Below are 27,190 nucleotides of genomic sequence, written 5' to 3' on the forward strand. Positions count from 1 at the left end.
TGTCATCTTATTATATCTTCAGAAGAACCTTTCTCTTTTCAGTACAAATATTTATGTGCTTCATGTTACAAAATTTGCTGATGTGATTTAGCAGAAGGATGGTCATTGTGGCCAATACAGGCTTTAACTAAATATATTTACACCTGCAAGCTATCAGGAAATATTACTTTGTTTCTGCAGGTGAAAGGTAGATGTGAGTAAGATTACTTTTGGGACTCTTTACCACAGTCATTTGTATATATCACTTCTATCACTTGTTCATTCTAGTAGTTGGGTGATGGAGCCCAAAAACTTGCTGATAGTCCTCTTGGTGACTCCATCTACCCCCAGATGTCGGGATTTAGATCGATTTCCGTTGAGGGCCCTTTGTGTTTTAATTTTCCTATCAAAAGTTGGAAATTATTTTTCCACATTGCTAATGATTCCTCATTAATAATCCAGAGACTGTTACATCTGAACTAAAATTGAATTAACAGTTACATATACCAAATGTATTTATCTTGACAAAGCAGATACGGCTTAGTGGGCACTTAGCCTGAGCATTCCCTGCCAGTAGGGTATGGCCCTGCTCTCTTTCTGCAAGCATTGGTTTCTTTGCAGATGATCCCCAACACCACCTGGGCGTCAGTCAGGTCCTGAACTCTAAAATCAGCAGGGAGCACGAGATCTTCTGATTGCAGTGCTATACCATTTGCATTAAAGAGACTGCTGCTGTCCCACAAAGACCACGTATCATTCTCTGCTGCACACTGGAAGGGATAGGCTTTTCTACCCAGGCTGTGGCTACTTTTTTTTGCAGTTACAGGGAGTCTGACCACCTTCCAGCCATGGATCAGCCATCACCTCTATTTTTATTGAACCTAATAAAGTCTATTTATGTCATAGCCCCCTCCATATCCCCCAGTAAGGTCTGTGCATGTCATAGCCATCTCTATAGCCCCCAATAAGATCCCTGCGTGTCACAGCCCTCTCTATAGCCCCCGATACAGAGTACAGAGCTGCATAACATGTCAGTTCTGTATAAATGCAAGTTGATAATACTAATGGACCCCTGGGGAATATGTGTTGCCCACAGCACCCAAACCAACTCCCTAACACACATTGTAAATAACTTTTGATTGGACAGCTCATAGTCCCACATATAAACTGCTATCTCCAGCCTATGACCAGCTTTACCCTTCTCCAGGTTCTTCTCGAGATCCAAGGCCACTTTCTTCTCATTGATTGCATTTAGAACATCCACTGTCAACATGGGTCCATAAGAATCCATGTAGTAACTCTGGATCAGATCCACAACGTCATCAGGTTCTGCGTTCTCTAGCTTGCATCTGGGAATTTTGCTAAAGCCCTTCTCAATTTTGCAGTCCATTAGTTTGTTACAGAACTTCCTGAAGCTCTTCTTACCCAAATCTTCCAAGGCAATGAGCAGAACATCCCGCATGGTCATTTCCATACTCTCCTATGTGCTGTGTCTCTGGGTGTCCCCTATTCTTCCCCTTTTAAAAGAAATATGGCTGCAAGTCAATCTGAAAGTGAAACTACACTTTTCTTTTTCCTGGAATTCTTGTTCCTGTTTTTTTTTGTTTTTTTTTAAAGTGGGTGAATAAACTTAAAGCCACAAGTGAGTTTAGCTTCTTTAGTAATGATGATTTTGTTATATCTCTTTTCTTGTAGATATAAGGAACCTGAACTGCAACTTTGTAGCCGGAGAAGAAAGGAGCCTCTCCTCCCTCCAAACCACCGCCTTATAAATACCATCAGTTCATTTCCTCCTGAAGCACATTCCACTCACTAAAGTTTACGTACACATACTTAAACAACTCAGCAAAATCTAAACTAACAGATATAAATCTCTGACTAAAACAGACTGAATCTCAAACCCACTGCTAAGCCTAAACCCGATCGTTGTCCAAAACAAACTTGTGCTCATGCAAGTATCTAGCGTATGTAAAGTGGTCCCCCAACATCATTCATTACCCCACAATGTGGTGCTGCTGCTCACTCATGCTCCCCTCTCCATAGAACAGAATGGTCAGATCTGTCAATGGAAACAGTCTTTCATTTTAATCACCTGACGTCTGTACAGGAACTGTTTTTAACTTTTAATTGAAATCCCAAACTCAACCTAAAGCTTAGTAGCACCCAATTTTTTCTTGGTTAGGTCACAATGATAAGGCGTCAGTACCTCTGTCTACTATTTCTATCTGCTAGAGATAATCTACCAAAACATTCTGGGGCGCAGTGTAGTGCCTAGTTTCAAAAGGGCTGGGTCTTAACTGGAGGTCATGGGTCTTACAGCAGGACAATGACCAAAAAGCACCCAGAAATGGTTTACGACAAAGCCCTGGAGAGTTCCGAAGTGGCTAGCAAGGAGTCCAGAACTAAATCCCATAGAGCAGCTGTGGAGAGATCTAAAAGACTGGTTGTTAAATAGTCACATAGTAGGTTAGGTTGAAAAAAGACATAAGCCCATCAAGTTCAACCACTGGGGGAATAAACATATCCCAGATATAAAACCCTATAAGACATATATGGTCCAGAGGAAGGCAAAAAAAACCCGGGTACAATTTGCTTCAATGGGAAAAAAATTCCTTCCTGATTCCATGAGGCAATCGGATGTTCCCTGGATCAGCAGTCTCTGTTATGTTTACTTTAAAGCCTTAATCCCCAGTTATATTCTGTGTTTCTAGAAGTCATCCCGCTTTATCTTAAAGCAATCTATAGTAGTTGCTGAAACTTCCTGAGGGAGCCGATTCCACATTTTCAAAGACCTTACAGTAAAGAATCCCTTCCTTATCCAGAGCTTAAACTTCTTTTCCTCCAGACCCAAAGAGTGCCATCTTGTTCTTTGTAATGATAATAAAGTGAATGATGGGGAAGAGAGTTCTTTATATGGCCCATTTATATATTTATACAGGGTGATCATATCCCCCCTTATACGTCTCTTCCCAAGGGAGAATAGATTCAGTTCAGCTAATCTCTCCTCATAGCTGAGCTCCTCCATTCCTTGTATTAGTTTAGTTTCCCTTCTCTGCACTCTCTCCAATCCCACAATGTTCTTTTTGTGATCTGGTGCCCAAACCTGGACTGCATATTCCAGATGTGGTGTGACCAATGCTTTGTACAGGATTATGTCTCCATCTCTGCAGTCTATTCCTCTTTTATTACAAGAAAGTACTTTACTAGCTTTAGATATTGCAGCTTGGCATTGCATGCTGTTATTAAGTCTATGATCTACCAGAACCCCCAGATCCTTCATTACTGACCCCCCAAATGTTTCCCCCTTGACAGTATGAAGCATGCATGTTGTTACCCCAGGGCATAACATTTATCTATATTAAATGTAATTTGCCACTTGGCTGCCCAATCAAACAGTACATCCAGGTCTGCTTGTAGATTATAGACATCCTGTATGGACATAATTCCATTACATAGTTTGGTGACAGCTGCAAACACAGAAATGGTACTTTTAATCCCAAACTCTATATCATTTATAAAGATGTTAAAGAGTAAAGGTCCCAACACTGAACCCTGGGGTACACCACTAATAACCTTAGACTAGTCAGAGTTTGAATAAATAATTACAACTCTCTGGATGCGGTCTTACCAGTTCTCCATCCATTTACAGATTGACATTTCTAAACCTATTGACCCTAACTTGCATATTATCCGTCTGGGGGGTACAGTGTCAAATGCTTTAGCAAAGTCCAAGTACACTATATCAACTGCTACTCCACTGTCTACAGAAAGAGATTCATTTCTGTTGAGTTGAGGGTGCCAATCATTTCTCCCGGGCCATTTTTGACATATATGTGTGAATTTTTTTCCTCCTCTGCATTTTTTGTGTTCTTCCAGTGCCAACAAAAGAAATAAACTTGACAACACCAAATCAATTTTAATTGCAACAATTTTCTGGGAGAAGCAGTGCATTTTCTGACATGCAAGGGTGCTAATATTTTTTGCCATGATTGTATATATTCAAAGATCTGATAAGAAAACAAACACTACAAAGGCTTTTGCATAGGTTTTCTTCTATCAGCAATTACTTATCAGCCAGTGTGACTTATCTAGCAACAGTTAATAATTCCATGTTGGGTCCATAGGTGTAGGGTGATGTGTGGATGTGAGCTCCAGGTAATTGTCACCTTTCTCAGAGATCACATGACTTTCCCTGAAAATGATTTCATCTCCTTTACTCTTCATAGGACAGATCCAACTTTATTTAGGCATCATCTGTCAGAGGTCAAAAATCTCTTAAATGGGATCATAAACATGGCTGTCCATGATATTCTCAAGGACTCATAACAATGAGCTCCTTATTTTTATGCTCCTTTTTGTTTTGCTATATATACAGCTGGAAGTGTTTTGTTATATTTGTTTTAGAAAACAACTGTTGGTTTTTCAATGAATTGCGTGTGCTGATCATTTTCTGGTTATTTTAAACTGTATTTGCTATCCAAATGTAAGAATTTGAATAGCAAATGTAAGGTTTTATGAATGTTTGTCACTGTTAGGGCCCTAAGAGCATCGCATTGCTCAGGGCCTCTTATCGCCTGCAGCAGTTCCTCCACTTTTGGTTATTTAGATGATGGCTCTGCGCTTGTTGACATCACATTAATCTCCATCCGCACACTGCGACAGAACGCTAATGCTTCCAGTAGCTCCATTGCATGAGGCGCTGTGCCACCTTGTGGCTGCATTGGAGTAATGCAAGCAACATTGTGTCAAACATCATAACATTGTAACATTGTATATAATCTGCACAATAACACAAGAGGAGCCTGAGAACAAAGAACAGCACAGCTGGAAATGTTAAATACCTGGAGAGCAACAGAATGGGCTGCAATTGGCCCTTCTGGTGACGCGGTCACTTTAAACCCAAAAAAACAACTAATGTCAAATAAAGACAGGTTCTCTTTAATAGGTGACTGAAGAGAGAAGATTCTCTGGCTGTGAAAGGGTTAATCACATTAGGTCACCCCACTCATCACCCCCTCCCATTTTCTAATCTCTGTTATTTGCAAGAATTAATAAGTTTAAAAGAGATTACCCCTCCTGCACCCTCCCTTCCCCCAACAGATGGGGATTAAACCAGAATATGGAGGAGAGATTAGCTCGTCCTGACATCTGTGTAATTGGCACAGTTATTAGAGTGTCACCCCGCGTACCAACCCTAAACTTCCTGCCCAGGGTCACTGTACCAGGTCTGGGTATTGGCTCAGTGATCTCTGTACAGCACTGCGGTATATGTCAGAGCTATATAAATATATGAAAATAGTGTGTGACTGTAGGGGGACATTAGAGTGTCAGCTCCTCTGTACAGAGACTGATGGGACTGACTCAGTAATCTCTGTACAGCACTGCGGTATATGTCAGAGCTATATAAATGTATAATAATAGTGTGTAGTGTCAGCTCCTCTGTACAGAGACTGATGGGACTGGCCCAGAGTTCTCTGTACAGCACTATGGTATATGTCAGAGCTATATAAATGTATAATAATATTGGGTGACTGTGTTCTCTTTCTCTGCTCCCAGGCACTGGCTCGCTCCCACCTATACCCGCTTCGCTGTGCCCTACTTCATCTATGACATCTACGCCATGTATCTCTGCTACTGGCACAAGCATAAGGTGAAAGGCCATGCGGGCGGCTGTGAACTCTTCAAGGGTTACCTCCACAAGGAGTTCCTGATGGTTCTGCACCATGTCTTTATGGTGCTCGTCTGCTTCCCCGTGTCTGTGGTAAGTTATCATATGCAGATGGTAAATAAATGCATAAATATCTGCTGATCCTGCCAGAAATACGTGAGCTAATAACTTTCTGTGCTCTTATTCTGTACCTTCCCTAAGTTATGAATTCCAGGGATCCTCTTGAACAGGGGTCAGCAAACTCTGGCCGGAATTTGCCGACCCCTGCTCTAGACATTTGGATCTGGAATACTTAGTAGGACCTGGGGAAGAACTCAGTAACACAGCTGCAGGAAGTCTGCGTATTCCCTGCCCCCGAGGATCTCTTTCTATTATAATTGTTCAGCAATGTATTTTGTGGGCAGGGCCATGCACAAGTCACATGACCACCATTTTTTCTCTTGCAGCTCTGGAGGGAAGGAAAAGGTGATTTCTTCTTGGGGTGCATGCTGATGGCCGAACTCAGCACTCCCTTTGTTTGCTTGGGGAAAGTGCTCATCCAGGTAGGTACAACTAACTCCCCATCCCCCGAAGTAATATTAGCTTGGTAATGCCAGCAGCGCTGGGCATCATTGGCATGCATGCATTGTGTGGCATGCATGTGTATAATGCACAACTTGTGCACTGATATCTTTTAATAGCTTGAAATACCTAGGGTCAGGAGGGCAGAGAAAGAACCAATCAGATGTGCTGCAGTACACATGAGATGCTAAGGTGCATTCCAATAATGAGAGTAAAATGAACAGAAGAAAGAGTGAACTAGTCTGCTGCTGCTACTTCATTGGCCAATCACAGGGTAGGGGTGGGAGTATGGGTTGACCAATTTATTTAGCTTAATTTAGTGGATGGGGAGAAATGCCAATCCTTGTGCATGGAATGCAGCTCCCATATTGGGCTGGAGTGCCAAGCTATAAAACAATACTTTTATGAGTTATTGGGTTGGAGTTCTTGTTTAGTTGACCTGTCTCCCCTGCAGTAGAAGAAGCAGGACACACTCCTTCACCGGGTCAATGTTGTGGTCATGCCTGTGCACAAATAGGGGGATAAGGAAATAGTGGGGGAGGGGCTTAGAGGTCTGTGTTCATTCCAGAAATGAAGTAGGTAGGATTAGAAGTTGCACACATTATATTTCTGATACTTTCTGACATTGTTTTGTACTTGCACTGTGGGGTCAGGTGCTGATGGTGGTAATTTGCCCCAATTCGTGAGATCAGGTGCTGATATTGAATGAGAAGACCTGGGCCACCATTTCAATTTACCCCCAAAGGTGTTCAGTAGGGTTGAGGTACGAGCTCTGTGCAGGGACACTCAAGGTCCAAACTGGTCACACCATGTCTTTATGGAGCTGGCTTTGTACACAGGGCACAGTCATGGGGGAACAGAAGAGGGTCCTCACCAAACTGTGACTACAAGGCTGGAAGAACACAATTGTCTACACCAGTGTTTCTCATCCTTTTGAACATGGGAAACCCTTGAAAAAGGTCTTCTATAACACTGGTCAACAACCATTTTCTTGCCAAACAGAATAAAGTCATTTTAGGTTATGTTTGATGTACAGATTCCATATGGTATTGGTTTTGCTAGACTGGCTCTAGTTTTTGAAATAATGACCTCAAAGAAAACTAATGAAACATGAAAATTAAGCAAAATTATACTAGATATGCCTACGTATACAAAATTAAATTTTTGAAATAATGTCAATATATTCTATATTTATTATATTTACAGATTTAATCACAAAGAAGTAATTGAAAAACTCATACATGGTATACATGGTGTATCCACTTTTCTGACCACGTAGGAAGTTCACCATTTTTGTAAAATGGTGTGTTCACGATAGCAAAGCTTTCGTAAGATTATTTTGACATTTTCATATTCTTTAAGTTTTGTTGAGTGACCAATTGGAATTGATATATAGCAGTTGCCATTATGCAGTAAAACAGATTTCAAACTTCAAGTGGAGCTTTTCAGAGATTAAAGCCGCCAGTCTTCTGCTCGGTATTCTGGTCCTCCCATATGGGCTAGTAGTCCAGGGATGTTACAACACAAAGTCTCCATCTTCACTGAAATATGGTCGGAGTGTCACCTCTGTTGTCCTATAAACCGTTATTTTAACTTCCAGTCTCAAACAGTTCTTTTCTTGTAGCCTGGATGATAAAAGTTCAGATGCTTGTTGTGACAGACTTAGGTCACGTATTAAATCATTGTGCTCTTCTTGGGAGAACTGCTGGTTTGATGAAACACTTCCTTCATATTCACTTCCACTGCTAACTCCTGGATTACACTCCCTGTATATCCTCCATGTCGGATACGGGAATATCAGGGACTGAACACTGCTATGGGAACATCAGCACCATGCGGCACAGGTCGTCTTGCTGATTCCAAATCAGGGTACTCCCACTTGTTTTTCTTGTAACTATTGAAACCTTTTACATTCACAGCACAAAAAAAATAACCATTATGATGATTTTGGGGTTCCCGCCATACCATAGGTACACCAAATTTCAAACTTTTCAGTTTTCCACTGATGTAGACACTCTACGCAAGTTTTGGATACTATATGGGGAGCCCAATACTTATCTTGATCCCCCAATTTAATACCAAAATATGCAAGATATGCTTGTTTCACTAATTCTGTAATGTTTCTTCTCTGTTTTTGCTGAGAATATTCACCATAAATGTAGCAAAATTCATTAGGGTTATTTAAATAACTTCTTCTTGAAGAACTCATATTTCTGTAAAAAAAAGAGTGGGAGTTAGCCAAAGATGTCCCCCACTTGCACCTATATTTTTGGTTTCATACACCCTTCTGCTCTAGAGAAATTGAAGTGTAGTTTGATTAAGTTGAGTTAAAGGTTTGTGACAGGTAGGTATACATTTAGTGCTTAATGCTCCTTGCTATGTAAGTGTCCCTTGGGGTCCCCAATTTGCATTTTAAATTTAGGTCTCCTAGACACACTTTCTATTGAAACAGCAACCCCAATGTTTTATTTACATAAGTTTTTAAAAGTGTGACCCCCATATCTTGAAATTCTTTGAAGCTAGGGGACTCATATTGTTTTTACACAGTTAGTGAAAGGTATATACTAAACAAAGGATGTTATTATGCACGGACCCAACCGCCGCCTGCAATGCGAACGCGAACACTGCCAAAGGTGCATGCCACCTTGCCATTCTTGGATTTACGATTCTTTTGAGAATTGGGGGTTTACTAGTGATTTACAACACACACAGCTGTGCACACAGCAGTCTTACTGGGATTAGATCAGAGGATTAGGGCCGCTGATCAAGGGTGTGCGGGGGAGGCATGGGAGCCGGGCGGAGCAACCAGATAAAACCTTCTGGGGAGAACTATGGGAATGTATAGGAACACAAAGTCATCTGATGTACAGTTATGAGGATACAGGACAGAAGTGCGTAAGCACTCAAAACACACTGGTATTTTTTAGGAAGAACTCAAAACAAAAATATTTTTAAGGAGCTGGGTAGGCACAATTGTGGTTATACCATCCCCCCTATCACATGTGGTATTCAGATAAGATGTACCGTATTTTTCGGACCATTAGACGCTCCGGACTATAAGACGCACCAGGTTTTCCGCACAAGGGAAAACAAGAAAAAAAAAATTGATTTGATTTCCCCTGAGATCTAGCGTGCGGCACTTGTGCCCGCCCATGAAGGCGGCGCCGATCGGCATTCATCAAATCAATCGGCGCCGCCTTCGTGGGCGGGCACAAGTGCCGCACGCTGGGACACAGGGGAACAAAGAGGAGGAACACAGACACTGGCTGCTGTCAGCCTCTGTCTGTTTTCCTCCTGTTTTCCCCTGAGATCTAGCGTGCGGCACTTGTGCCCGCCCATGAAGGCGGCGCCGATCGGCATTCATCAAATCAATCGGCGCCGCCTTCGTGGGCGGGCACAAGTGCCGCACGCTGGATCACAGAACAGGCAGAGATCGGCGCAGCCGGGGACCGGCGGGGACACAGGTAAGTAAAAAAATATGCCCCTGTACCTCTGCATTCGGACCATAAGACGCACCCTGATTTTCCCCCCACTTTAGGAGGAAAAAAAGTGCGTCTTGTGGTCCGAAAAATACGGTAATCAGGTTGAGGTGCATGGTGGTAATCCAGATAAACAGTCTCTTTCAGGGAGAAGGAGCAAAAGGGTTAATGTAAAAAAAACATAATCTAATAGGATTTTTTAAGGCAGCGATGGCGAACCTTTTGGAGACAAAGTGTGCAAAGTAAAACCCAAAACCCACTTATTTACTGCAAAATATTAACCCAGCAATTTAACCTGAATACTGAGGTTTAAGTTTAGAAAAAACAACTCCTACAAAACCATATTTTATCTTCAAAGAAAAACACAGTAACAGGACTTTGAATGATACAAATAACTTTTTATTAAAAGGTAAAAGTTTGCATTTGGCAAGATTTTGAAAAAATAATGTGATTTTTGCTGTTGTACGCATGCTGATAATTTGTCTAAACTTGGCTTATACGTTGTAAGTTTGAGAGCAACACATGCAGCACTCAGGTTATCTGGTCTGTTCTGGTGTCAGTTTTAATATAATTCAAAGCTAAAAACAGCTGCTCACAAGCAAAGGATTGTTCTAACTAAAGTAAGGAAAGCAATCTTAAGTGCTTTCACTGACTTAAAATTATTAAGGATTTCATTTTCAGAACTAACTCTTCTGTGATTTGTCATCCCTTTTATCTTCTCAAGCAGGGTATTTTTTTCCAGATTGAGCTTTCCTGAAATGCCAATAGCTCCATTTCCAGATTTTCTAAATCTAACCAGTGTAAGCAGCAAAGATCAAGTAAATTTGGCTTTATCTGGAAGAGTAAGAAAACACCGGGTTTTCGCCATCTTACGGAACTGTAAAAATCTGTTACTGAAATTCACCTTTGCAGCTGCTACACTGCTAGTAAATTCCTTTTGGAATCCCTGGTGGCTTGTAGGATTCTCTGCAAATGTAGAATTTTCTAAATGTATTTTTAGATTTGGAAAATATTTCAACAGCCCACTTTCAATGTCTTTCAAAAACCTGCAGTTTTCTCCTAAATGTTTTGATATCGCAAAACAACCTTACTGCTGTTTTCCCTACACCTTGTAGTTGTTTGTTCAGTACATTAAAGTGTAGTGTTAAATCTATAAAAAATCATGAGGTTGGTAAGCCAGGCCATTACAGTTACAAATCTCTCCGAGACTCAGGTCCTCTGCTCAGACAAACAATTATACAGAGCATGCACCTCCTCTAGATGTGCTTGGAACTGTGGAAAATTCAGACCATGAGTCATGATGTAATCCAACATTTTTGTGACATCTTTAAGGACATGAGCATATTTTTCTGCTTTCCCTGGCACAAAGAGCTTCTTGATATATAATACAATGGAACTGAATGACTTGATGTTTTGTTTCTTTAACAAAGAACTGTATGAATCCAGATGTTGCCCCCACCATAGAAGGTGCCCTATCATAAGTAACTGAAACTTTTTCTGGTCCTATGTCTTGTGAAAAAAAAGCCTCTGTTACAGCATTGTAGATATCTTATTCTTGTGTTCTTTCAGGCAAAGACACCAATTTCACCAGCTCTTCTCTCATAATGCCACCAACAGCAAACTGACTGCTAGCCTTGCATGATTATTTATATCTGTGTTTTCATCCAAGCACATGGAGTAACAAGCTGCTGAGTAACATCACTTGCCATGTGCTGGACTCCATCTATAACACTATTTCTGCTAAGTGGCATCTCAGAGATGCATTAAATAATTAAATCCTTGTTTGGGAAGTCATGAAAAAGGGAAAAAGTACCAGACAACATGGCCATTTTCATAATATCCCCATAAGAGAGGGGCTTACCATGTTTTGCTATGCACAGTGAAATTTGAAAACTGGCAGCTGTCAGATGATTTGTTCTAGAAAGATAGTTGCAAAAACTAAGATACTTAGAATGGTGTTTCCTCAATTAACTTTAAAGAAACTCTTTTCTTTCAGTTTCATATATAACGCCTTCCCATTGTATTGAATCACTCCAAATGACTCTGTCCAGGCTTCTTGGAATAATCTTCTACTATCGGTTTTTGCTTTTTTTGCTGTACTCATTTTTGGGTGTTCAAGACTTGCAGTCTACAAAAACACAAAATTAAAAACAAAAAACAAAGCACACAATACAAATCTATCCCTATACCAAAAATAGCTAACACTATTAGTTAACAATAAAGAAATGGATATTCCTTGAATCAACAATCTACAGCAGTGATTCTCAGCTGGGGTTTCTTTTGAATATGCCGACTGCCAGTGCAAGGGTGCAATATTCCACTGACAACTAGCTTTTGGCCTGCTCTAAAAAAGGCATCTAAGTGCATTTCCTACCTTTGATTCACCTCCGCTGTACATGCAATGGACCTACTTTTTGGGGAATGTGAATAAATAAGATGAAGTCTCCACACTTTCCAATACACAGGAGGCGTGCAGACCTCCATCATCCATACAAGCTCTCATTTTCCCATTAGCAGGAGCCCAGGTTGGTTCCTTTGGGCAGCACCCAATACAAATTTCTATGGCAGAACCAATCCATATTCCAACACCAGCAATGAGAACCAACCTGATAAGAACATAAGAAGAGCCCACTGGATCAGGCCAATGGTCCATCTAGTCCAGCTCCTGTATCACGCTGTGGTCCACATCCCGGTAGCACATACTGAGTAAACAAAAGTTTGTACAATCCCCTCGTAAAGGCCATCACTACAATGCAGAAATACTACCTTCATTTATTTTCATAAAACAAAATGATCAACATCTTCCTAGTAGGGTGCAGACAGCAAAAATAATAATATTTATTTCTCACATTACAGGAATGCAGGGAGTTTTACTAAATACACGCCAATTGCATATTCTTCATGGTTTTCCAAAGAGCTATTATATTCAACAGGCACTTCCCTTGTACCACAAGCTCTGTGTTCTCCTGGTCCTGAGTGGGTATAGCCCGCAGACTGGTACTTCTGTCCCTGGGTTCTGTAGCTCTGTGCAGTGTCTTCAGCTTAGTTCATACTGTAATTTCCATAACTAGGACAGAGCAAAAGAAGATCCCTCCTCTGTATCTGCTTACACCCTCCCTCATTTTCCTCTCTACCTCCGTACTTTCACCTTTTTAAATTCTAGATCACATCAGCTTCAATACACAAAAGCTGCCTCTCCCCGCGCGGCCTCGTATTCTGAGGGTTAACTGATGACTCCAGAAAAGGAAGATTCCACAGCCAGCATAGGCTGACAGAGAGACAATGGCACAGCCAATGGGAGGCCAGTGAGGTGGGTAGCTTGTGCCCACAGAGAGGGCACACTTGCCATAGGTTTGCCACCACTGTTTTAGGGCAGCTCAAGAAAGAAAAATCTATTGTTCAAACGCAAATACCTTTATTAACATATTTCTAACAAGACTACACTAAAGCAAATGTAAATCCTAGCAGCAATATCAATCTCAAAACAAAATACAATCATTATTAAGTCAAAAAATACAAAGATGACCACCGAGAGATGTATGGAAAGTTTAGTGTAACAAACACCGACAGGTAAGTATAAAAATACCAACAGAAAATGGCAACACCACAAAGTAATATTAAAGGCTAGATATTACCAATGAAATTACTCCTGTAGGAAATAACACCACATACTATAAAACAGTACATATGATGAATGGCCAGTACCCTAAGTATATGAATATACACTACTGGAGTAGATGTGCGAAGCCTTTATATTGTAAATGGACAAGGAAAGGGTAGAGAAATTAGTGGCTCTTTATGGCAAGCTTGTATTAAAACTAGATAATCCTACAAACATGACAATATACCGTATTTTTCGGACTATAAGACGCACTTTTTCTTCCCCAAAACTGGGGGGGAAAAGTGGGTGCGTCTTATACACCGAATACATGTTAAATATACCGGTAATTAAAAAAAATCATACTCACCCGATACCGCGATCCAGCATAGGCTGACAGAGAGACAATGGCACAGCCAATGGGAGGCCAGTGAGGTGGGTAGCTTGTGCCCACAGAGAGGGCACACTTGCCATAGGTTCGCCACCACTGTTTTAGGGCAGCTCAAGAAAGAAAAATCTATTGTTCAAACGCAAATACCTTTATTAACATATTTCTAACAAGAGTACACTAAAGCAAATGTAAATCCTAGCAGCAATATCAATTGCAAAACAAAATACAATCATTATTAAGTCAAAAAATACAAAGATGACCACCGAGAGACATATGGAAAGTTTAGTGTAACAAACACCGACAGGTAAGTATAGAAATACCAACAGAAAATGGCAACACCACAAAGTAATATTAAAGGCTAGATATTACCAAGGAAATTACTCCTGTAGCAAATAACACCACATACTATAAGTACATATGATGAATGGCCAGTACCCTAAGTATTATTATTATTATTATTATTATTAAACAGGATTTATATAGCGCCAACATATTACGCAGCGCTGTACATTAAATAGGGATTGGATTTGAAGGCAAAGCACAGGAGCTTAAATTTGATTCTAAGGTGAAAAGGAAGCCAATGGAGAGAACTACAAAGATATGTAGCGGAAGAGGAGCGGAGGGAAGGATGGATGAGTCTAGCTGCAGCATTCATATATACATTCATATATATGAATATACACTAATATATAAGTATATGAATATACACTACCGGAGTAGATGTGCGAAGCCTTTATATTGTCAATGGACAAGGAAAGGGTAGAGAAATTAGCGGCTCTTTATGGCAAGCTTGTATTAAAACAAGATAACCCTACAAACATGACAATATACATAAATTATGTAAACACAATAAGAGTTTTTTACTGTTTACTGTACTTGTTACACAATCTCTAGCAATATATAATATTGATGTGTTTTAGAATGGATGTTCATCCAAAACTAGATTAGTGGGTCAAGATACATGTAGTGTTTTTACAGTCTTACCTGACGCCTTTCACCCTAATGGGCTTCCTCAGGGGACAACAAGACTCTTCAGTTCAATAAATCATGGTAAGTACACATACTATAAGCCATCACTAAAAAGACATAATGTTAAATTCTTTTTTGCAAGCAGTAACTCAATTTATATAATGACCTGGTAAATAATAGTAATAATGGAATGAAAGATCAGAGGCTGAACTCACTTCAAGAACCAGAGTTTTAGATAGCAGGTAAGTAGGTTGGATAAGCTCTATAATAGATAGATTCATCATTAGAAACCACTAAAATTCATATTGTGGACTTACATTATCCAATCAAAATAATTAAACTTACTTGGACGGTATAGTAGTTGGTGTAACTTATTAAATGTTCACTTCATAAGTTGAATTCATAGGAGTTGGGAGTGTTCCATAAAAGAGAGAATATTTCAATTATAGAATTAAGGTATTTATTATCCAAAATGGTAAGATATTGTAATATATTAGTTGTCCAAAAGATGTCATACCTGAGATGAGTTTCATACGGAACCTAATAAAACTATTGGCGAAAGATATCTGTAGTCCTAGTAGGGTTAAATCTATAAATAGATGAAAAGCAATTGATAGGTGAACCATAAAATACTTATAACTATATACAGATATACTACTTGGGATGTTGAACGTACCTTGTTGGAATATGAAGCTTATATGTGGATGATAAACAATGTTTGTAAGAAGGTGTTACTGCAAAGGGAAGAAAAGAGGAGGAATAGTGAAAAATGAATTATATCTAACCAATGGAAAAAGCAATTTTAGTTAGAAGAAATAATAATGCTTTAAGTGCTAATAAACTTACTGGGACTGGCTCCATCTAAAGCTCATCCTTATAAGAGAAGCGGTGTAAGATAATGAGGGGGCGCTTGCGCACTAGCCTCCCAAACTGCAATAAAGTTTTATGAACTTAGAAATTCTGGTGAGTGTGCGCACTCGGAGGCCAATATAGTTTAATAGTAAGGGCTTTCACCCTTAACCAGGAGGCAATGCTCTATCAATCTAGATATAGTCCCGCCTAGCGCTGGCTGGGCCTGAACATTTAACACCTCCCCACCAGAAATGCCTTCACTTGCTATACACGGGAGAATATTTCCCTGCCAGCAAGTCCTGGTCATTGCAGCAAAAATGACCAAACTTGGGGGGGTGTTTGGGAGAGTAAAGACCAGTGCAGCTGAAATGAGCTTAAGCAGATCCACCTCCTAGTTGGCACCAATAGGCGACCTGTCCCCCGTAAGGCATTTAAAGGTGGGGCTTATATGGCAATAAAAGAAAGAAGATTATTATGAATCTAATGAAAAAGGTTTCGGATTGGTTTACTAGAAAAAAGTACAAAAAATATACTTGTGTATCAAAGATTCAATTAGCTACAGAATATTAAACATCAAGATTTTCTGATAATTGAGAGGGTATGATACTCTAAGGGTCATATATAAAATGAATAATGCTTAAACATGTAAGGGTTCCTAGTATAATAATTGCTTGATGTTATAATAGAGACATAATAGATACAGTATATATTTTTACAATAATAGAATCCAAGTTCATGGAATTCAGTAAAAATTATAGAATAATACTAGGTATTTGAAAAGGAAAATTCAGACAATAAAGGACAATTGTTAGCACTGCAGGTCGTGCCGGCGCCGCTGCTCCTAATCGCAGGCACGGGCGCCGGGTCCTATCTTTCAGGTAACCCACTACCTATGTTCCATGCCTGTGTTTCTTTCATGCTGAGACTTGCTCTGGTGTGCGAGCTGGCGTGGGTGTGTCTCTGAGGTAACACACACATGCCCTCTGTTTTCTACAGCCTATGTCTGGTTTCTTGCAAGTATTTAAAGGCACCTCCTACTACAGGAAGTGGCCTGAGCAATCTCTGGTTTACCCTGCGTTACTCTCAGTGCTAAGGTGTTTTGCTTTGCTGTGTACCGGACCTTGCCTTCGTTTTTGGACTCTGCCTGTTTGCTGCCTGACCCTGACCTCGGATTACGTTTTTGGACTCATTGACACAGAGTGATTAGAAGGCGATACATTGACACAGAGTGATTTTTTAGTATTTTGTTCAGAATCTTTTTTTTCTAGGTTTTTCTCCTTTAAAATTGGGTGCGTCTTATAGGCCGGAGCATCTTATAGTCCGAAAAATACGGTACATAAATTATGTAAACACAATAAGAGTTTTTTACTGTTTACTATACTTGTTACACAATCTCTTGAATAGTGATGTGTTTTAGAATGGATGTTCATCCAAAACTAGATTAGTGGATCAAGATACGTGTAGTGTTTTTACAGTCTCACCCAATGCGTTTCACCCTGATGGGCTTCCTCAGGGCACAACGAGACTCTTCAGTTCAATAAATCATGGTAAGTACACATACTATAAGCCATCACTAAAAAGACATAATGTTAAATTCTTATTTGCAAGCAGTAACTCACTTTATATAATGACTGAGTAAATAATACTAATAATGGAATGAAAGATCAGAGGCAGGTAAGTAGGTTGGATAAGCTCTATAATAGATAGATTCATCATTAGAAACCACTAAAATTCATATTGTGGACTTACATTGTCCAATCAAAATAATTAAACTTACTTGGATGGTATAGTAGTTGGTGTAACTTAATTAATTACTTACTTAATTAATTCAACTTAAGAAGTAAACATTAAATGTTCACTTCTTAACTTGAATTCATAGGAGTTGGGAGTGTTCCATAAAAGAGAGAATATTTCAATTATAGAATTAAGGTATTTATTATCCAAAATGGTAAGATATTGTAATATATTAGTTGTCCAAAAGATGTCATACCTGAGATGAGTTCCATACGGAACCTAATAAAACTATTGGTGAAAGATATCTGTAGTCCTAGTAGGGTTAAATCTATAAATAGATGAAAAGCAATTGATAGGTGAACCATAAAATACTTATAGCTATATACAGATACACTACTTGGGATGTTGAACCTACCTTGTTGGAATATGAAGCTTATATGTGGATGATAAACAATGTTCGTAAGAAGGTGTTACTGCAAAGGGAAGAAAAGAGGAGGAATAGGGAAAAATGAATTATATCTAACCCATGGAAAAAGCAATTTTATTTAGAAGAAATAATAATGCTTTAAGTGCTAATAAACTTACTGGGACTGGCCCCATCTAAAGCTCATCCTTATATGAGAAGCGGTGTAAGATAATGAGGGGGCGCTTGCGCACTAGCCTCCCAAACTGCAATAAAGTTGTATGAACTTAGAAATTCTGGTGCGTGTGCGCACTCAGAGGCCAATATAGTTTAATAGTAAGGGCTTCCACCCTTAACCAGGAGGCAATGGTCTATCAATCTAGGTAATAGTCCCGCCTAGCGCTGGGTGGGCCTGAACATTTAACTCCTCACCCACTTGCTATACACGGGAGAATATTTCCCTGTCAGCAAGTCCTGGTCATTGCAGCAAAAATGACCAAACGTGGGGGGGGGGGATGTTTGGAAGAGTAAAGACCAGGGCAGCTGAAATGGGCTTAAGCCGATCCACCTCCCATTAGGCGCCCCCGTCCCCCATAAGGAATTAAATATATGGCAAAAAAAGTAAGAAGAATATTATGAAAAGGTTTCGAATTGGTTTACTAGAAAAAGGTACAAAAAATACTCGTGTATCAAAGATTCAATTAGCTACAGATTATTAAACATCAAGATCTTCTGCTAATTGAGAGGGTATGATACTCTAAGGGTCATATAAAAAATGAATAGTGCTTAAACATGTAAGGGTTCCTAGTATAATAATTGCTTGATGTTATAACATTGCTTGATGTTATTTATGATATTAGAATCCAAGTTCATTGAGTTCAGTAAAAATTATAAAATAATACTAGGTACCGTATTTTTCGCCGTATAAGACGCTCCGGAATATAAGACGCACCCAATTTTAAAGGAGGAAAATCTAGAAAAAAAAGATTCTCATAACAGTTTGCTCAGGCCATGGACCCCGCTGATCCGAACCTTCCTAGTACCATTGAGTTACGCCAGGAGTTGGCTCAGCAGCGTGAGCGTCAGGATCAAATTTTGGCCTATCTACGCAATGTGAATATGCGCCTGAATCATTTGACATCTGCTAACCCAGCGTCATCAAGCCTCCCTGCTCCAACTTATTCAGTGCCTGCCCCGCCACCTTCCTATGTACCAGGTTCAGGTGGACCGCATCTTGCAGCCCCTCCACGTTTCAATGGTGACCCTAAGCTGTGCCGGGGTTTCATAAATCAATGTACTCTTCATTTTGAACTGTTACCTTACCAATTTGCCTCTGACCGAGCCAAAGTAGCCTTTTTAATGTCACACCTTACTGGGGAGGCGCTGGACCTGCAATTATAATGGACCTGCAAGCTTTCCTAGAGACCTTCGGCAAGGTGTTTGATGAGCCCGGTCGCACCGCTTCTGTCACATCCTCCCTGCTGCGGTTGCGTCAAGGGAAGCAATCTGTGGGCCGGTACACAGTTCAGTTCCGCACGTTAGCCTCGGAACTTGTCTGGAATAATGAGGCACTTGTGGCCACTTTTTGGGAGGGACTCAGTTGGGAAATTAAAGACGAATTGGCTGGTCGGGACATTCCCTCCTCCCTGGATGACCTCATCTCCCTGGCTACTCGAATTGATTTACAGTTCCAGGAACGTGCCAGGGTGTACACGTGAAACAGACCCTGGTTATCGGGCATTTTCACCTCCACAAGCTTCTAACCCACCGCCTCTCATGGTATCGGTAGTCCCTGAACCCATGCAGGTCGATCGGGTTAAATCACTTCTGGATTCTGGAGCAGCAGGGAACTGCAACAACGCCTTGTGGATCGTTATCGGATACCTGTTCAACGCCTACAGAGGCCTCTGACTATATCGTCCGTCGATGGAAAGGCTCTGTCAGAATCCATAAACTTCATCACGGAACCTGTAAAAATACAGGTAGGAACACTTCATTCTGAAGAAATTGCGTTCCTGGTTTTGTCTAGTCTGTCACATCCCCTCCTCTTGGGACTTCCGTGGCTAGGGGTTCATGAACCTGTCCTTGACTGGAGGACTGGAGAGGTACTGCGTTGGGGACCATCCTGTCATGAAAAATGTCTCCTTTCTGTCCCACCTCCTCGGTCTGCGCAGGTACCACCTAATCTCCAGGGTCTGCCAGCGGCCTATCATGCTTACATGGATGTCTTTGATGAAAAGGAAGCTGAAACACTACCCCCTCACAGGCCGTATGACTATCCTATTGACTTGGTCGCGGGCTCCTCGCCTCCTCGTGGGCGCATCTATCCCCTTTCACCTGCAGAGACTCAAGCCATGTCCAAATATATCAAAGAGAATCTTGACAAAGGATTTATCCGCAAATCTTCCTCTCCGGCTGGTGCGGGTTTTTTCTTCGTGAAAGAGAAAGATGGCTCCCTACGTCCTTGCATCAACTACAGGGGTCTTAACAAGATAACAATAAAGAATAAGTACCCGCTTCCCCTAATCCCCGAGTTGTTTGATCGCCTTAGGGGAGCTAAAGTCTTTTCCAAATTAGACCTACGTGGGGCCTACAATCTGATTAGGATTCGCCAAGGGGATGAGTGGAAGACCGCCTTCAACACCCGTGACGGTCACTATGAATACCTGGTAATGCCCTTTGGACTATGCAATGCCCCTGCAGTATTCCAGGAGTTTGTTAACGACATCTTCAGAGACTTGCTATATTCCTGTGTTGTAGTGTATCTTGACGATATTCTTGTTTTTTCTCCAGACCTGGTCACTCACCGAAAGCAGGTTCATTTGGTCCTTCAAAGATTAAGGCAAAATCGCCTGTACGCCAAGTTTGAAAAATGTTCCTTTGAGAAATCCTCCATTCCGTTCCTAGGATATATAATATCCGACACTGGTCTGCAGATGGATCCTGAGAAGCTGTCAGCAATCTTAAAGTTGCCTCGTCCGTCAGGTTTAAAAGCAATCCAGTGGTTCCTGGGATTCCCCAACTACTATCGTCAGTTTATACCACACTTCTCGTCCTTGACTGCTCCCATTTCTGCTTTGACCTAAAAGGGAGCAAACCCTAAGAATTGGACAGCTGAGGCTGAATCAGCCTTCCAAACTTTGAAGCAGACCTTCTCTGCGGGTCCAGTTCTCCATCGCCCTGATGCTAACAAGCAATTCTTCTTGGAGGTGGATGCATCGTCTCTTGGAGCGGGGGCGGTACTTTCACAAAAATCTTCTTCCGGCAAGATGGTGCCCTGTGGCTTCTTCTCCAGGGCCTTCTCAGCTCCTGAGCGTAATTACTCAATTGGAGACAGGGAGTTATTGGCCATAAAAATGGCACTAGAGGAATGGCGTTACCTTGTACCGAATTCCTTCCATGTCTCCCTGCTAAAGCCCGTCATCCTGAATCGTTTTGTCAAGAGACCTGTCTCAGCTCCCGTAGCGGTCAGTGATGAAGACGTATATGAGGTAAAGGCCATTCTGGGGATGAAGAAGAGTAGAGGAAAAACCCTGTTTCTGGTAGACTGGAAGGGGTTTGGCCCTGGGGAGAGATCTTGGGAACCCAGAGAGAACATCAATGCGCCCCGTCTTTTGAAAGAATTCTTGTCGAGGACCAGGCCTGAGGAGAGGGGGCGTAAAGGGGGGGGGTACTGTTAGCATTGCAGGTTGTGCCGGCGCCGCTGCTCCTAATCGCAGGCACGGGCGCTGGGTCCTATCTTTCAGGTAACCCACTACCTATGTTCCATGCCTGTGTTTCTTTCATGCTGAGACTTGCTCTGGTGTTTGAGCTGGCGTGGGTGTGTCTCTTCTAATCTATGAGGTAACACACACATGCCCTCTGTGTTCTACAGCCTATGGCTGGTTTCTTGCAAGTATTTAAAGGCACCTCCTACTAAAAGAAGTTGCCTGAGCAATCTCTGGTGTACCCTGCGTTACTCTCAGTGCTAAGGTGTTTTGTCTGTTTTGCTTTGCTGTGTACCGGACCATGCTTTCGTTTTTGGACTCTGCCTGTTTGCTGCCTGACCCTGACCTCGGATTACGTTTTTGGACTATTTTATAACACATTTGTCATATAGGACGCACTAACTTTTCCCCCCCAGTTTTGGGGAAGAAAAAGTGCGTCTTATACGGCAAAAAATACGGTATTTAAAAAGGAAAATTCAGACAATAAAGTACAACTTTAGGCATTCTCTACAAATAGCGTGTAAAACGCTAGCAGTAATTACAATTTGAAATGAGTGTATACTGTCAAATATATCAATAATTGTAATTCAGAGGAAAGGTTTAAAAGACATAACATCATTTAAACCCGGTGTTATGGTGGCTTTTAAAGTTGAAATCCATTTAGTCTCTGCTTGTAATAGAATCTGATCAAGATTACCACCTCTAAGATTAGGAGTGAAGCACTCTAATGATGAAAATGTAATCACTGAGTTGTCAAAGTTATGGTTCGTGCCCACATGATGGCTAATGGGGGTTGTCATTTTACCTGTGTTGATAGAATAAACGTGCTCATAAATTCTCTTACGTAAGGTTCTTTTAGTTTTGCCAATGTAAAATCTGTTGCAGATGCACGTAATCATATAAATTACCCCTGTGATTGAGCAAGTAATATGTTTTCTAATTTAATGTAAATGATTGTTGGGTCATTTGATCAATTGTTGTTCCTTGGAGGCGCTAATTTCTATACCTTTTCCTTGTCTATTTACAATACTATAAAACAGTAATAATATGTTTCACTTTTTATTGGAGACTGGGACACACAGGTGAGTTTGTGCCCATATTTTCACTTTTTTTAAATTCAGTTTCTCCTTTCAGTTTTCCCCACTCTCTGTTTTTTTTTTTTGTTCTGTCATTAAGTTGCCAACTGATAGAAATGAGAAAATACATTTTGGTTTTTGGCTATTGAAATTGGTAATATGGCACAGATGGTTATAGATAAAATGGGCAAATGAAGTGAAGGTCCTAAATGAATGAAATTCCAGCTTTTTGCACCCACTGCCATTCTGTAAATTTGTGTACTGGAGAAGGCGAGAGCTCTGGGCAGTTGCTCAGTCCCCCACCCCACACCTAAGATTGGCCCTTCAGTGGGACATAGTTGCAGGGTTGGTTTATTCTTAATTCAGGATTTCTATAGGTGGTTGTTTGTACCACATAGTTGCCAGAACACCTTAGCTTTATAGTGTTTGATATGTTTTAGATATCATTAGTGTGAACATTTTTACTTATTTTTTAGTTTAGATATGGGACCCTTCCAGATCAAACCTTTCACTAATACATGATTTTGATTTTTAAGGCATTTTTATAACTCATCATTCTGAGGATCGTTCCAGGTACTGACGTATTTATTGAGAAGTTTCCTCATTTGAGCAAAACTTGTTCCTTTTTTTTCTATTGTTTCAGATAAAGGATGGGGAATCCAAGGATAGCATCTACCAGAGGCACCACTTCTATCAGAGCTTCCTGATTTTCACCCGCTAAGGAGAAGCAGAAGCTTCTTGTGAATAAACTTCAGGAGCATTGGCCAGCCAACACACTGAGCTACCTCCAATTGTGTATTCTTTAATGTGCTATTTGTATGCAGAGTATTCATTCTTACTGATTTGTGATTAGTTGTGACTGCCTGACAAATTTCTTTTATTCAACCTTAGTTCTGTCACTGAGCTAAGAAATAGTCAGAAACACCTATATGATGCAGATATTCTGATTTATTAAACATTTTGTGTGGAGAGAAATGGAATAAATCTTTAGCATCTCTTCAGCTTTTCGATGAGCGGGCGGTTATTTCTTAGTAGAATTTTGTAAAATATATCTTTGTCATCAGGTCCCCAGCCTCTGATGCAATTGTACAGTTCTCTCATCTTATCCTGGGAGGTGGTTTGACTTCGTACTTTATCATATTCTTCAGTGTACAGCAGAGGCTTTTGTAGAAGACCATCCAAGATGGGGTCCACTAAATAGACCCCCTGTATCAGCTCCTCCCGATATTTGTCCACGAAGTGCTCTTCATCTATAAATAAATTGCATCAGAATTTTATTAATGGAAAATTCCATGTTTGGTAACACATTACAGGACAATTATGTTTGATACACTAAAAAATTAATATTATTAATAAAAACCTTTTCATTTCAACCTACTGGCATGGTATCATACAGCTGTTGGGTTCTCTATAGGACACGTCCCCACTAGTTTCCCCAAGTACCTAAAAATCTCACTTTGTATTCAGCACAGCCACTATCAAATGATGTCTTCTTGTAAATAAAATAAAGGCAATCAGAGGGCAAAGCACTATTGTCTATGGGCTCCCAACAGCTGCTCTTTTTTTAATTCCCATGCCTTGTTCTTCAATGTCCCTTTGCATGGAGATGGCCATTCTTATTGAGACAGGGCTTGTCGGAGTTTCCCCTGATGGCTAGTGGGGTGTAGGAAGAACAAGTCTAAAAGTGGCTGCAGTTCCTTGGATGAGCTGCCATTGTATAGATCGAGCGATAAGGATATGGCACAGAAAACAACAGGAATTGACCTGATTTACAGCTACGAAGATACAGAATAGAAGTCCCAATGCACAGGAAGTGACCCAATATACAGCTATAAAAATACATAACAGGAGTGCCTAGGCACAGAAAGTGGCAAGTGGCCCAGGAAAAATAATGATGGAAACCCTGTAATAGGAAAGAGAACCATGGTCTGATCCTAAGTTTTTCCAGCCTGGATTTAACCGAGCCAGACAGGAGGAGGTCAGTAAATAGGAATTTATACCCTGGGCCTGGAATATGCATGATTTTGCATTTGAACATTCCAGTATGAGGCTTTAGGAATGGCCCAGTAGCAATAACATAACCATGCTTTGATGAAGTGGCATGGATGGTCTAAATGCTCTTGCATGGCACGTTAAAAATTACAGCTTTAATTTGTCCTATACATCATTGTTCACCTAGGCTATAATGTATAGGAAACATCATTTATTGAACAGGTATTGCTATGGGAGTGGTATGCAAAACTGATTGGTCCAAAATGTTTGTGATGCTGCACATCCAAGCACATTTGTAAAGTGTAGATCATATCTCTAGGGGGGCTTTTTTGAATTATATGTTAGATGTATAGGGTACATAACACCAAGAGATGGTTGTGTCGCTGTCCCATATGGTTGACAATTGCATGGATGTTGGAGTGGATGTTACATGTAAATTTATTTTACATTGTAGGCTGTAATTCTTATGCATAACTCACTGGTATTTAATAAATATAATAAATTCAATAATAAACTTTAAATAAATAATAATCTGTAGGCCTGGGGATTGCTCTGGAGTGGCACCTGGCAGCTACCCCGCAGCCCAAGCCTATCCTCACCATCAGGGGCTCTAGCGAAGACCTGGTAGCTGCTTAGTCACGCCCCTCTGGAGTATACCCAGTCAGTGGCACAGTGGGTCCACACCCGCTTGCATAACAACAATCATATGACAATTGGAAGCATTCTCCACAAATAGCATGCTGTACATCTTGAAATGAGTGTATAGTGTCAATTATATCAATAATTGTAATTCAGAGGAAAGGTTTAAAAGACATAACATCATTTAAACCCGGGGCCATGGTGGCTTTTAAAGTTGAAATCCATTTAGTCTCTGCTTGTAAAAGAATCTGATCAAGATTACCAGCTCTAAGATTAGGAGTGAGGCACTCTAATGCTGAAAATGTAATCACTGAGTTGTCAAAGTTATGGTTTGTGCCCACATGATGGCTAATGGGGGTTGTCATTTTACCTGTGTTATTTTACCTAGAATAAATGTGCTCATAAATTCTATCAGGTAGGGTTCTTTTAGTTTTGCCAATGTAAAATCTGTTGCAGATGCACATAATCATATAAATTACCCCTGTGATTGAGCAAGTAATATGTTTTCTAATTTAATGTAAATGATTGTTGGGTAATTTGATCAATTGTTGTTCCTTGATCCAGGGGCATTGTGAGCATTTTCCACATTTACAAATCCCAGGTGGTAGTAGTTGTCATGTGTTTTGTTGGGGAGGAGTAAAGTGATTTTCTAAATGTGATTGAAGGGGAAGATTGAAGACGTTTGGACACTTAGGGTCTGACATCGGAATATGCCAATCTGTCTTCAGTATTTGTCAAAATTTCTTCATGTTGGTTGTTGAATTTGGTAATCATTCTGACTTGTGTGTCAGGGGTGATTGGTTTGTTTTTAGTTAATAGGGATATGCCGTTTTGTTTTTTTGCAGTACTACTGTATCCCCTATTGAGTAGTCTATTTTGTAATCCCTTAGCTTCGATTTCAGTCTGTATCTGTAGTACAGTTGCGACAAAGTCTAATGTATTGATGTCTTGTAATGTCTAATGTAATGTCTTAGAGGAATGCTTTGTTTAGGAGATTCTGGATGGGCACTATGATAATGTAGAATAGTGTTGCCCGCAGTTTCCTTTCTGTATAAAGTAGTGTAGATGGTTTGTTCATCAGAGATGATTGAATAGGTGTCTAGAAATGGTAGTTTAGTTTTACTACAAGCCATAGTAAACTTTAAGTTAAAAGTATTATTTTGCAATCCATTAAATAAATCATGCAAAAGAGTTCCTGAGCCTGCCCAGGCAATGAAAATATCATTAATATATCTTCGCTATAAAACTATATGGGGAAAATATATCGAGTTGGCAGGGTTAGTAAGAAGTAGTTTCTCCCATCTGCCCAGATAAAGATTGGCATACATGGGAGCATTCGTGCCCATTGCCACACCCTGTTTCTGCACGTTAGTACCCTTCCTTAAACATAAAATAGTTTCTGGTTAGAATATATTGTAACAAACTTGTAATAAATTCATTAAAGGGTCCATTTGAGGGATAGTAATTATTACGGTAATTAGAAATCGCTTGTATGCCCTTATTATGAGGAATGCTGATGTATAAGCATTCTACATCGATAGTCACTAAATAAGAGTTGGGAGGAATTTTGAGTAGTGATGTTAGTATGGGTAAATCTATTGTGTCCTTGAGAAAGGATGGTGAATTGAGCACTATGGGTCTCAGGTAAGACTTTACCAGCTCACTGGCATTGGAGGAAATAGCTCCAACACCAGCGATGATTGGGCGGCCCAAGGGATTGATAGGGTCTTTATGTATTTTAGGTAGTGTGTAGAAAGTTGAGGTTACCAGATTTATAACATAAAGATAGTCCTTCATATTTTAGTCGATGGTCCCATCATTAAATGCAGTAGTAATGTTGGTGTAATATTCTTCATAAAATTATTTAGTGATGTCACCTGCAATTTTTTATACCACTCAGGGTTCCATGGGATTCTGTAGGATATATTTTCATACTGTTCAGTGCTAAGAATTACAATAGTCCCTCCCTTGTCGGATGGTTTTGTTATAATATCTTTATTGGCTTTTAACTTTTTAAGGGCTTTCTGATATTTGGGGTCCAAATGTTTTCCTTCCTATAAGGCATGTCAAATATTTTTTCGATGTCCTCTGTAACTAAATTCAAAAAGGTATGTTCATGGGGATACAGCGAAGTTTGTCAGA

At 40.3% G+C, this 27,190-nt stretch overlaps 2 protein-coding genes across 3 annotated transcripts in view; one reads left to right on the forward strand and one right to left on the reverse strand.

The window, feature by feature from the left end:
* The window catches only part of LOC140334635 (apoptosis-associated speck-like protein containing a CARD), a 5,872-nt gene extending 3,707 nt beyond the window's left edge, over positions 1-2,165 (reverse strand). Inside the window, exon 1 of the mRNA XM_072416873.1 lies at positions 1,042-2,165. Coding sequence (XP_072272974.1) covers positions 1,042-1,453 — 412 coding nt within the window. The 5' untranslated portion in view covers positions 1,454-2,165. The remainder of the gene's footprint in view (positions 1-1,041) is intronic.
* LOC140334903 (ceramide synthase-like) overlaps positions 1-27,190 on the forward strand; it is a 35,090-nt gene that overhangs the window by 5,547 nt on the left and 2,353 nt on the right. The window contains exons 2-4 of one of the 2 annotated variants that reach the window (XM_072417177.1): positions 5,536-5,740; positions 6,094-6,189; positions 23,061-23,415. In XM_072417177.1, the coding sequence (XP_072273278.1) occupies positions 5,536-5,740; positions 6,094-6,189; positions 23,061-23,138 (379 nt within the window). In that variant the 3' untranslated portion in view covers positions 23,139-23,415. Of the gene's footprint in view, positions 1-5,535; positions 5,741-6,093; positions 6,190-23,060; positions 23,416-27,190 lie in introns of those variants that run through there. The other variant, XM_072417178.1, reaches the window with a different exon arrangement.

This window comes from Pyxicephalus adspersus, chromosome 7, assembly GCF_032062135.1.
Source record: "Pyxicephalus adspersus chromosome 7, UCB_Pads_2.0, whole genome shotgun sequence".
Classification (NCBI taxonomy): Eukaryota; Metazoa; Chordata; class Amphibia; order Anura; family Pyxicephalidae; genus Pyxicephalus; species Pyxicephalus adspersus.